The following is a 13722-nucleotide window of genomic DNA, read 5'->3' as shown; positions in this document are numbered from 1 at the left end:
CACGTCTCGAGGAGCGTGGTTCCACCAAAGAAAGGCTTCAGCCCTTTTCGTCTGCCCTGTGTCACCTTGAATGGCAGCGCAGCTTAGATCTGACTCAGCCTAGCACGTGAGAGCTGGAACGAACTCCGGTACTGCCCAGGAACCGTTAGCTCCGAGCTACTTTGCTGCTGTAGACAATTTGCATTGATTCTTATGTACAGATTCTCCATCCCCCGGTCTCCTCTAATTGTGTAAATTTATTAAAATGTCTAAATCACCTAAATGCTTTAAAAATCTCAGACATCAAGCTGACACAACAGCAACCAGAACATTTTTCTTTTACTTAAAGGGTCCTGCCTCTATCTCCATCATCTGCTGGCACTTCTCGTTCTCAAAGCTTACATTTAAGTTTCTGGTCTTCTGCATCTGAATAAATTTTGTTCTGTATTCTCTGTAGTTTTCATTATTTTGTTAAATAATTTAAAGGTTTATAAAATGAGCTTTTTGCTTTTAAAAATCCTTTCACAGTAAGCCAGAAATAAGCAGCAGCTTTCATTTTTTTTTACTTCCAACAGGCATTAAGTCCCTCAGGTCTTTCCACTTTGCTATGCTGTGAATCTGTACTTAAAAATATCAGAAAAAAAAAAAACCCAACAGTATCTTTCTTGTTGGGAACTGACATTTTGGCTCAATTAAAAAAAAAAAAAATTCAAAGCTCCCAATAGCTAGGAAACATAGAAAATGCTTTTTTCTCAGATTGCATTTTAGTTGGTATAATATGCCCACCCTCTCTAAAGAATCCAGATTTTCTTCATTTTACGCAGCAAAAAGTAAATACCAGGAACTGATACCCTTCTACTCTGTGATTAATAGATTTTTCTTTGTTTTCTGGAAAAAATAACTTAGGGAAATGACAACATGAAAAACCAGGGATCGTTAGATTATAATCTACCACTATAACCTGGGTTAAAGCTCATTAGGAGATAGGAAGATGGAGGCATCTGTCAGGTCTGAGGAAATAAATGTCCTATTGGGAGCTTTGCAGCTGAAGTCGGCGTGAACTGTTCATCACTGCATCATGATATTTATTCCAGGCTTAGCTGTCGACTGGCATTTCAGCTTCTCTCCTTTGCCTCTGTGGATGCTGTTTCTTAGTCCTGCTGGCAAAAACTGTCGTGGGACATTGCCATTTCCAAAAACTAAAGCTGAGAACCTGGTGGGGGAAGGTCCTTCCTCCTCTACCACCCACTACAAAAGTTTCCAGGAACACCAGATCACAACACCCAAATGAAGAAAAGTGAAACATAACAGGATCCAGATTCAGGCACAACACCCATCTACACCATTCAAAAAGCCTCCAGTTTACATCTGGAAATGGCAGTCAGTTTTTGCTTAGACCTTCTAAGGACAGAAATATTTGCCTATTCATGTCAGACAAGCATGTGCAAGGGATTAGTTGGGAATTCATGCAAAAACATTGAGCACTTACCCAGTACAGGTGAGAGCTAACACTAACTCTTAGTGTAGGCACAAATTGTCTCAGTATATAATATATTCATCTTATTTAGGTTCATAAAGCATGCTGTGGCCCAGAGTTTAGAAAAAAATTATTTCACAAGTGCAAAAAAGCTAACTTGATGGCTGTCAGGCAACAAGCTACTTTATTAGCCTATAAGCATGAAGTAAATTGGGTGCATTCATTGCAAACCACTTCTGGTCTACAGGAGAACCCAAAGGGAATGAATACTCACTGGCATAATGGGGCACATTAGGGGCCGTATGGAAAAGTTTATGGATCCCATGTCCACAGTAACTCCGAACTACTGAAAATCCATTTGCTTGAGCATGTTTCTGAATAATGTTTCCCAGTTCTCTGTACCGAACACCAGGTTTTACTGCAAAATTAAAGAGATACAGATGGAAATTTATAGCGTGAGCTTTCAACACAAGTAACCATCAAACACCATGCAGGTTAGTATCGCTGTAGCACTCATCGTTTGTACAGCCGCCTGTCCTAGTATGCAGCTTCCCGTGATCACTTAATCCACCAAGTGAGCAACAACAGGAGGGAGGGAGGGAGGAAATGGTCTCATATAAAAGAGAAAATGGGAGAGAAAGGAGGAAATTCCTTCTTCACAAGAATACTACTTACTTCCTTTTGTGGATGCAACTGCTCATACATTAAAAGGACACTGGAAGTTTGAAATTAAAGACAACAAAAGATTTTCAAAGTACTTGGTAACTTCTAATACTCAGTTGCAGTGTTTCTTTCAATGAATGTATGAACTATATTTTAATATATACTTATCCCTCTAAGTGAAAAGTCCACATGAATGAAGAGGAAAAATGATTATACATGAAGGACCAAGGAGGGTAAAAAAAACCAAGACAAAACATGTATCTCTACTCTTAGACAAGATTTTTAGTGGCAACGCTACAGCAAATAAGAATGTTCATATGCAGAACTAACCATTTTGACAATCCTTTTAGGAAGTCTTCAAAGTTAAAGAGCTTGAAACAGATGAAAATGGTGTGAACAATTCACTTTGAGCACTTGGACAAGGAAGTAACAATATCATAAAAGCAACAATGCCTCATCCATTGGCTAATGAAGACGCATATCAAAAACAACCTTTAGCCACTAAGAAGAAAAAAAGAATATAAATGCTATTTCAGGATCATTCACAACTCCTTGAATATAGGCAGTTTCTTCAGGAGCTAGATGTTGGGTGGTTATGTGGAGCCATCTTAAGCAGGGTTCACATACATCACTAAAACTTTACGTGAAGCAAGCCAGTTAGTTCAATTCCGTGCTAATGTAAACAAATACAAGGTAAACCAGTAAGCTGAACTTACAGAAAATAACAAGAAATTTAGGTTACTGGAATGTGCATGTTTTTTGCAAAATACAAAAAAACACACGGTGGGAAAGAGAGGAAAAGTTAATCTGTTGGTTTTGTGCTAAATAGTTGTGAAGTAGCACCACCTCCTTCAGGCCTGACAACACCAACCAACTCGTCCCAATGCAGCAAGGAGCCCTCTGCTGCTCTCTCATGTCACTCTCCTGGTTAAGAGCCCTGCTGGTCTAATGCCAAGAAATTAAGATGATTTAAACAGGGGTGAGGCAACATCTTTCTAACAGCCAAGATGCTGCTAGAATTCCTGCTAGCAGGGAATGTCTAAAACCCATTAAACCTGTTACAGCATCTAAAAAGTTGGTGAAGTTAGGCTGAGAATTTAAATCTCACTATAATGAACACAAGGGTGAATTTCTGTCACAGTTTATACAAGAAAGACAGGATATGAAAGGTAAGAGACAACATACACAACATTTTCTATAAAAATAAAGCACAGGAGCAAAGATAAACGTTATTCTGATTTAGCTCTGAAAAACAAAGAGGTCATTTCAGAATAGTAATCCCACATCAATAGATCATCTATATTCTTCACAGCTCAACTCTGCAATATTTTCTTGATCACACAATGGATATGCAAGACATCATTCATATGGATTTTTGCCTCTTTAGCTTGGCTAGCTATCTGCAAATTATTAACCAAAGTAAGTTCATCCTAATTTTTTTTCCACTTACTTTTGATTAAAGCCTTCATATACCTTAAACTTCAGCCTGCAGAGGCCATGAAGCGAGTCAATTTTATTGAGGATTATAAGAAGCTGCAGGGTATATAAGATACAGACAACAGAAATATTGCCAGGCACTTGGAAGATTTTTGTTTTGTTTTCTCTGTCTAAGAGAACTTGGTATATTCCTGTGCGAATCAAGCTGAACGCAACTTTCTCCAGCTACCTTTCTATCTCCTTGTATGTCTCAAGGAGGCTGTCCTGAGTTACATCTAAGCAACATAATTAAAGTTCTGTGGATACTGAAGGGTATGGATGTCTTCTCTGGCACACTCCCCCAGTTTAAAACCAAGAGCTTATAATTAGCTTTATGAAATAACCATCAGGTTTGGCAGGGGTAAAGAGAGATACGTTTAGGTGCTCCAACAGTGTTTTACCTTATCGGTTTGTTGTGCAATACCGTACAAGCTGTAAGAGTAGGAAGCTATACTTTGGTTTTCCAAAACACGCTTTGTTCTTCACGTTCTCTGAACTACTCAGATCAAGGGTGTCTTATTCATCTAACCAATAGTCCAAAAAGGCTGTTTCCAAGTAAACATCATCATATGTGGATCAGCTCCACATCAATTACGTTTTCCTTGTCAACCCACATTTCAAATAAAAGTTGCAGCCACCACCCACGGACCTGTGCCATTTGAAGAATCACTGTATTATACACCATCTGCTGGTGACACACACTAACACTTCTGTGTTCTACAAGAGAAGTCACTCCTGGGTAATAGCAAATACGAGCACTCAGGTTTGAGAAACAAAACCATAATGCTTCAGGCCCTAGCCAGAGGGTTTACCTGCATCGATGGCTTGCATTAGGCACTCGTAAGTCGTCTGGACAAGTCTCCTTGCACCCTCATCAACTTCTCCAACATAAAACGTCTCATTCAGATCTCCATGGTAGCCATTACGATAGACAGTAATATCCACTGCAAAGAATACCACACATATTGTAATATTAGCACTGCACTTCTCACTTCTTGTTTCTTCATTTGTGAAAGGACAAACACACACATGTAAAAATGTGGTACTGTAATTGCGAAGTTAAAAGATTACTTTGGAAGAGTTCCGATGCAAACTCTTCCAGCAGAATCTATTCTCTCACGCTTATCCTGTAGATTCTACAGAATTAATTAACAAGACAGTGTTTCACTGGTCAATAGTTTGATTTAATTATAAAAAAATGTAAGAGAAAAAACCCACATCAATGCGATACAGACACAGCAAGCTTATGATTGGTTTTCTAGGTAAATATAAAACCAGGAAAGAGAAGCTCTTTGCTTCATGGTGATTTACCTGGTTAAAATATTTTCTTAGAATTAGTTCCAGCACTAATAGGGGGAAATTAAATTTAAAAAGGTATGTAATCATGCTTTAACCCATATTTTAACTTCAGTAATTTCTATGCATGTTCAAAATAAGTAGTCACACCTTTGCAAAAAATATAATGCCAAAACCCATTGCTTCCAGACAAAACAGTAAAATTTCTTGAACATTAAATGCACAGCGACTTTCTAGTAGTATTCCTGACTAAGAAAAACACCAAATGACTTAAAACTTTCTCTGTTTTCTTTCAAAACACCAAATGACTTAAAACTTTCTCTGTTTTCTTTCAAATGAAAGAATTTAAACATTCAGTATCAGGCAAACAGCAAGAATGAGAAGGGCATGCTTGAACAACCAAGGTTTAGAAGAACATGTAAGAGTTTAGAATTATGCTGCAGTAAAACCCCAACTTGCTTGCTTTGTGTATAAAGTTGCTTGAGTGATATAACCCGTTCTTGAAAAACGGCAGCGTAAGTAGTTTTAATGAGACAAAAATCCTTTTCAGTTTAACTCATTCCGAAAAAGACATGCTTTTTTGGATTAAGAACATCCATACAAGACGCTTGTTGCAAAAAGTCCTTCTACAAAACACGGTAACAGGCCCACCAGTTCAGACGTAGCTGTCATCTATTCTAGTACCCCGTTCTAGAATACCCCTAGCTATTCTACTCGCTCATAGCAGACGAGTGAAAAGTTAAAAACATGCCACCATACAGTCATTATATATAGTAAACACATGCAAAACACTCTAGATTTGTGTATCACGTTGGCTTCCTGTGGTAGAATGGGTGTTTTTGTGTTTAACAGACTTTGTCAGTAACCGGGTAGGTCTAATAGCTGCTAGAGTATCAAAATCACCAGAACAGTTATTGTTACTGAACTGCTCTTTGTGAAGAAGCCCACAGGCAGACCCCTTAAAGGTAAACAGCATGAAGGAAACTGCACTGAGCAACAATACTTTAAGAATATGGTACGTGAGCCGCTTCGAGAGACCACTACAACCTTGACAGGAAAACGGGGTGAAAAACACATTGGTGTCAAGAGTAAATCTCTACTGCTGGCAAACATTTAAGAACAAAATTAACACTGCACAAAACCAATACAGCCTGTTATGGACGCGGCGTAGGCAGGGTTTCACTGTACTCACTACATGATCACGTGGGACCACTGGGACATTTTGACCAGTGTACATATCCAGTCTCGTACAAAAAGACTATACAGAAACCAGCACCCTGGTAACTTATCCAGATAAGCTTCTTGTGAACTGTGTATCAGAGCTTCTCAGCACAGTGTCCAGACTACGTGCTGCAAAGAGGCCATCTCTATAGGCCAAGTGATTACAAGACTTTCTTTTGATGCTGCCAGATTTGGCCAGAACATCTCACTTTGCAGAGGGATCAGCTTTGCTCAAGAATCTGCTCCCAGGGAACAGCATGGTAGCAAAACTTCACAACGCCCTGTTCAGAGCTGGAGGCTGGACTAGACATCACCTGCCAGGACCTTCTGGATGATATTTTCCTGTGATTCTAAAAACCTGTTTTGGACTCTGACATGGTCACCTTTTACTTCAAACTTTTTAGCCTGCTGGAAGGAAAGAGAAAGATGGGCACTTCCTTCTGTGGTTCACTGGGCACATTCCCTCCAAAGCACTTTTTCTGTCTCCTCCTTTGTACTCTGTCTTCTTCCTTCTTTTAAAGAGGCTTTTGAGTCACTAACTTACTGAAAGGAACCCTACAAGATTTGGAAGCCTTTTGAGCCCATGGGGAATGCACATTCAATCCACAAAATGTGGACCATTTTATAAAAAGACGTACTCAGCTACAAAAGAGTAAACTGGTTCTTCCTCATCAAAACAAAGCAGAAGGCTCAAAGCTTGGGCAAGTGCAGTCAGGGCATGGATGTGAAGAAAGATATAACTAAACCCTCTTCTAAAAGGCGAGGTACAGCCTTGGTATGCAAATAGTGGAAAGGTAAGGCACCGTGTAGATGAAGCCAACCTAGTAGCTTATCTGGGCTTCTTAGTTTGGACTTCAGAAATACCAGAAAAGCTGGCAGCAACAAGAGAGCTGTGCAAAGGCATCATCTTTGAAATTAAAAAAAGACAAAGCAGCTTTGGCCAAATGGCTACATGTACGCAACAGCTCAGAGCTCTCAGCCAGACCAAACCTGACCTAGAAAGGGACAGCAATCCTGAAACTCGTTCTGAAAAGGCTGGTACCCACAGCACTGAGCGGCAGACAGCAGCAATTATTGCATGTTAATAGATATCAAATATCTGACAATCTAAAAGGATTCCAACCTTCTTCTAGAGGTAGGTCACACCTTAGGATATGCTGGGTACTTATTTACAGTAAGAGAAAAGCAAACCAGTGCAATAAACAAAGGTGTAAATGCTTGTACAAAACAAATGTCATTAATTTTTACTGCTAAACCAAGAAGAGATGGATGAGAAAACAAAAAACAGTCAAGTAATTTATAAAAGTATCCCTCACCACCCAAGAAGGTGTAAGTACCTTGAGTACCATGAACAAAAAGCAGCTGGTACTGTTAGGCTGCGAGATGCTCAAAAAAGGGTATGGTTTTTAATATGCACCCATACAATGCCTCACCATTAGGATCATAGAATCATAGAATCATAGAATCATAGAATGGTTAGGGCTGGAAGGGACCTTCAAAGGTCATCTAGTCCAACCCCCCTGCAAGGAACAGGGACATCTCCAACTAGATCAGGTTGCTCAGGGCCTTGTCCAACCTGGCCTTGAACGTCTCCAGGGATGGAGCATCCACCACCTCTCTGGGCAACCTGTTCCAGTGTTCTACCACTCTCATGGTAAAAAATTTTTTCCTAATATCCAACCTGAACCTACCTCCCTCTATTTTAAAACCGTTACCCCTTGTCCTATCATAACTGGCCCTCCTGAACAGCCTCTCCCCATCTTTCCTGTAGGCCCCCTTGAGGTACTGGAAGACCGCTATAAGGTCACCCCGGAGCCTCCTCTTCTCCAGGCTGAACAGCCCCAACTCTTTCAGCCTGTCCTCATAGGAAAGGTGCTCCAGCCCTCTTATCATCTTCGTGGCCCTCCTCTGGACCCTCTCCAACTGGTCCATGTCCTTCTTATGTTGGGGACTCCAGAACTGGACGCAGTACTCCAAGTGAGGTCTCACGAGGGCAGAGTAGAGGGGGAGAATCACCTCCCTCGACCTGCTGGCCACGCTCCTCTTGATGCAGCCCAGGACGCGGTTGGCCTTCTGGGCCGCAAGAGCACATTGCCGGCTCATATTGAGCTTCTCGTCCACCAGTACTCCCAAGTCCTTCTCCTCAGGGCTGCTGTCGATCCATTCACCACCCAGTCTGTATTTATGCCTGGGATTGCCACGACCCAGATGTAGGACCTTGCATTTGGCCTGGTTAAACTTCATGAGGTTGGTACGGGCCCACCTCTCCAGCCTGTCGAGGTCCCTCTGGATGGCATCCCTCCCTTCCAGCGTGTCGACGGCACCACACAGCTTGGTGTCATCGGCGAACTTGCTGAGGGTGCACTCCATGCCACTGTCCACGTCACCGACAAAGATGTTGAAGAGGGCCGGGCCCAACACGGACCCCTGAGGGACGCCACTCGTGACCGGTCTCCACTTGGACATTGAGCCGTTGACCACTACTCTCTGAGTGCGGCCATTGAGCCAATTCCTTATCCACCGAGTGGTCCATCCATCAAACCCATGACTCTCTAGTTTAGAGAGAAGAATGTCGTGCGGGACAGTGTCAAAAGCTTTGCACATGTCCAAGTAGATGACATCCGTTGGTCGACCCTTGTCCACCGATGCTGTCACCCCATCGTAAAAGGCCACCAAGTTGGTCAGGCACGATCTGCCTTTACAGTTACCATATTAGTCATGTCTGTAGCAAAATCTTAAGGATCCAGAGCCATCTAATTAAGAATTCACACAGAACTAACCCAGTTGAATAATTCAATGCACATTTTATTCACTATTTATACCGCCTGGAACAACTGGAACCTAGCTCACAAGTGGAATACTCAGATACTACACTAATGCACAGACCAGGGTAGAAGAATCACAAAGCTCTTAAAGTGGATCAAATTTTTAAAATTGTTTTATTAAATAAACTCATGAATTTAAATGTGTGAAGAACAGAGGTTGATTGGTAAATGAGAACGAAAGCCTCTTTTAAGACGCTATTCCAACCATGTTGCGGGCTAGTGAAATCTCACCTTACTGCATGGTTTAACTGGAGAGAAGGTAGGAATGTTGAAGGTTAATTTTCATAGCACTTACCATTAACAATGTCTCCCTCCTGCAACGGCCTCCTGTCAGGAATCCCATGACAGATCACTTCATTCACTGATGTACAACATGACTTCGGGAAATTATAATAATTCAGAGGGGAAGGATAGCAATTCCTTGCAATACAAGCCTAATGTAGAAAACACAATTTACACTTCGCATTAGTAAGTTTTGTACAAAGAAAAAACGTATGCACAACAGCTTTGCAGTAAGAATGACAGGTTGAAAAGCAGTGACTCTTGAAAATAAGATTCTTCAAGCATTATTTTTTGCATTACGGTATTTTGTTATGCTTTGCATTTCTCACCAGGAAGAATGTAAAGGTACTTTATTTTTTTTCTACTCATTTTTATGTTTACTAATGCTGAAATATTCAGGTTTAAAACAATGCATGGCAATATTTATTTGGTTAAAAACCCAGCCATTTTCAATGACTGCTTTTAAGCACCTGGTCTAAGACTTTAAGTATTCTTCTAAAACACACAAGCTAGATAAAATAACGTTTAGCACCACACTTCCACTCCTAGCTTTAAAACTGTAGCTGCTTTCTTTGCACTCACTCTAATAACCTTTTTGGTATTTTTGCAAAACTGATACATTTTATATATACTTACATATACATACATGCACACACTATGTGACATATCAAGCAATTCTGGAAAAATATTTTAAAAATAACACTGTTTTAAAACTGCAAAGTACCCATTAGGGGTATCAGTTATCATCAACAATTTGCCCAACAAAAGTTTCCAAAAAACGCTGAGGAGGATAACATCATTTTAACTACTAGTTGTTCATACTAGACATTATGCATAATAATAATTTAATGCTTAACCAAGTTTAACAGAAACCTCCAGTCTAATCAAATGAAAGTAAGTTCCTTACAACATTGGCTGAACAGCTGCAAATGCAGACAACAACAAGCACAGCAACCAGAAAGCTCTCTAACAAACTTAACTATACCAAAATCATTGCTTCCCCAGAGTGCATCTCAACTACCAGTTCACATGCCTTACAAAGAAGGGAGCAAAGAAAAATAAAAATGACACAATTCAAGTGCCTATGAATAGTCCAGCCAGGAAAATACTTCAACGTGCGTTTCAAACACTTTGCTGTATTGTGGATTTAGTTTGCCTGACTGTATCAAGCATCTTGCTTCAATCCTCTCTCAGGCTCCTCAGTTCTGATTCACAATCATAAACAATCAAAGTTTCTCTTCTGTACATCTTAGCCAACACCACAGAGCACAGAAGGTCCACGGCCTACATATGGTGTTCTTTATGTAATGGCATCTGCAGAGCAAAAAGGGTTTAGAAGAAAGAAAATTGTATGATGTTAAGCAAGAGAATAGGTGAAGAATATGAATAGAGGGAATCTGAAAATCATGGAAGGAGTTGATACAGAGAGAGGCCCACGAGTTCCTAACTCATTTTGAATCTACCATTGCACTGTAACGTATTTCCAACATCCGCACTACCCACTAGCTTCCAACTGGGAAACAGTTCAAAACAAAAGAAAACAACACAACAATCATTCAAAAAATAAAAATATAAAAGAAAGTCTTTATAAACACCAGAAGAACAATAAAATAACCTTACTAAATGGACAGCATGATCGATTTCTTCAGTAGTTACACCTGCTTTCACCATCATGGCAGCAACATCCAATACTTCTCTAGCAAGCTGCAAACGAAACAAAAATACTGATTTAAAATAAGACCAGGACTACTCCCTGGAAGATTAGCAACCCATTTTCTACAGCTGCACTGAAATGGCCAGGAAAGCTGGGTAGACTTGGGCTCTAGAAAGACTTCAAGATGTCTACAGGTTTTATCACTAAGCCAAGTCTTTGAGATTTGAAAATACCCAATTAAGATTTGGACCACAATCTCCTTGAACACCACAAATTTAAATCAGACTACCTAAATACATTTCAAAGTTTGACTTTATGCACAGGGAAGTGATTAGAATTGAACAGCTCCTTTTTTTAAATTGTCATGGATGGTGTTCTGTTTTGCTTTCACTTTTTAGTTTTTACTTAGTACTACCTCTAGGAAAGAAAAATCTTCTGTTCTCATTCATGCACTACAAAATACACTCTTAACAGCAACAACATTTTAGCCGCAGATTATCTCACTAGTAACAACAGCGCCAGAAAACAGCTAAAAGTCATCTTTCTGCTTGCAAAATAGTTCACCGTGAACTGGGAGTCACAAGGAGAGAAAGAGCAAGAAAATACCAAATTTTCCAAAATCTTTTCAGGGCTCAAAAGGGGTTTGAAAGTTTGTACTCTCAAATATGCTGCCATAAACTGCTGAAATCACTACAGATTTTTAAAGAATAAAGGCACTTTGTAACAAAAACCTCCTTACCCTACACACTACTCGCATCCCTTCTATATCCTCAGATGAGAGTATTTTTATTTGAGAAGTTCCTTTTAAAGCCTGTTCTGATTCAGACATTCCTGAAAAGAAAAAAGGGGGAAGAGGAAAAAAAACATGTTATATGGAGGAGTGATTGCTACACATGTTCAATCGAGGCACTTACTCAGCTTACCAATGGCAATAAAAGTACATACTTTCTCACCACAGACTGAAGTAACGAACCCACCAAGACACACCATTATCATCATTACCCAGATTAATTTGAGTTCGTAAGCCTCCTACAATATCAAAATGCCCACATGTGCTCAGGATGCCCGTTCACTTACTGCATAAAATCATCATGTCCAGTTAGTCAAAACACAACCTTAAAAAACGTATTTACAAGGAAATTGTTTTATTAATTCAAAAGCCTATTTTTCTTTTTTCTGTTGTTTTTTTAATGTTTTTTTTTTAGCTGCTTTGGAGATAATAAATAGTGATAAATAATATTCTAAAAGAGCCAAAAAGGATTATATATGCTTGTGAGTATCTCTAGTTATACTATTGCAATAATCAGCTGATGAAAACACGTGAATTCTTCCTACCAGATTCTGTGCAAGCTCAGTTTTATAGTTCAATGACCCCTAAAAGACAGTATTTTTTGTTGTTTAAATATTTACATTCTGTAAAGAATAACTAAAGAACAGCTGAAGATTTTAAAATAATTCTAACAGACTTTACAGCAGCTTCTTTGGGAAACGCAAAGCACCAATATCAATATAAAAACAGGAAAACCAGAACAAACCAATAAGCAGGTAATTTTGAACGTATTCCCTCTGTGTCCAAAAATGGCTGGAACATATATCAGTTTTCTTTTGGTGGTTGTTTACTGAATTTTTGCTTGGTTTTGTTGTTTTATAACACATTAAAAACAGACACACCCATGTCACTGAGAATGGCTTAGCAGAAATTCACCTGTGACAGCCAATTTATCGCTGTTGGTTATGAAGTAACCACAGGATTAGGACTTGCACGTTTTTTTTCTTTTCTTCCCTGAACACCTTTCAAAGGTAACACATTACAAACTTTGGACTCCCAAAAAATACGTGTAACCATTACTTCCAAAAAATCTGTGAGTTAAGGTGGAGGAAGAACAGGTAGAATGAGAAGAACGGATCTAAGAAGAGGTTCCCTTCTCCAGTATCTCCTTCATGCTTTCAAGGCTTTTTCAACTAGAAGATAAAAAGAAAGCAAACATAATACTCCATAATGGTGATTTGTTTCAAGTTACCTAGGGGGTGATCAGCATAATCCGGTCTCTGGATATAACTTGGCACAGGTCTTGTTGGTGTCTAAACAAAATGATAGTCAAAGCTGGTCAGGTTGCAAGAATACTTATTACAGTCACAAAAAAAGACTCAGGCAGCAAAATTAAATACAGCAAAATATGTCCAATTCCGCTTAGAAAAAGCTGTTGTGAAGTAGGCAAACTCTCCAAAACAGTTCCAATTTTCACTTCTCATAGATTCTGCTGTTACTCTTTATTGCTTTTGTATGGTACAACCTCTAGTAGTCAACTTCACAGCCTTATAAAAAATCAAACTTCAATGTGTCAAGTAAATGAAATTGGTTCTATAGCATATTATCCCTATTATATTGCAGTGTTTACTCTGCTACTTTCCAGACTGCAAATGCACTGGTTCCAAATAAATCCTTCTTCTCTCTGGTTATTAGTGTCTATTAGCAAGACTGTTATTTCTAATCATCACCCTAGTCATTAGCACTTTTTATTACAGTTTCGTTTGCATCAATCCTACAGCAGTCAGACAACAAAAAAGGAAATATCCAGCGATAACACTACTAAATTACTTGGCCAGAGACATATCCAAAACACCCTTTCTCCAGTGACACTAACAAACACACCCAGGCTCAGGCTCTGTTAAATCTGTTCTGATAATCTGTAACAGACGAAGACGACTATGGAGAGGATGTCACAGGGGCAGCATTTCTAGCACAGGTCAATTAGAAAAGACACATGCAAATGCCATTATTCCTGTAAAAACTTTGGCTTATTCCATGTACAAACTTGTATCGATCTAAAAACACAGCTATACTGACA

General features: G+C 39.4%; 1 protein-coding gene across 1 annotated transcript in view; it reads right to left on the bottom strand.

The window, feature by feature from the left end:
* The window catches only part of METAP1 (methionyl aminopeptidase 1), a 29649-nt gene that overhangs the window by 1218 nt on the left and 14709 nt on the right, over window positions 1-13722 (bottom strand). The window contains exons 4-9 of the mRNA XM_086612586.1: window positions 12895-12955; window positions 11613-11704; window positions 10840-10923; window positions 9233-9371; window positions 4408-4539; window positions 1731-1874 (exon numbers count right to left, since the gene is read on the bottom strand). Coding sequence (XP_086468712.1) covers window positions 1731-1874; window positions 4408-4539; window positions 9233-9371; window positions 10840-10923; window positions 11613-11704; window positions 12895-12955 — 652 coding nt within the window. The remainder of the gene's footprint in view (window positions 1-1730; window positions 1875-4407; window positions 4540-9232; window positions 9372-10839; window positions 10924-11612; window positions 11705-12894; window positions 12956-13722) is intronic.

Source organism: Tauraco erythrolophus, chromosome 5 (genome assembly GCF_009769465.1).
Source record: "Tauraco erythrolophus isolate bTauEry1 chromosome 5, bTauEry1.pri, whole genome shotgun sequence".
NCBI classification, from domain to species: Eukaryota; Metazoa; Chordata; class Aves; order Musophagiformes; family Musophagidae; genus Tauraco; species Tauraco erythrolophus.
This window is presented reverse-complemented; position numbering and strand designations above follow the sequence as displayed.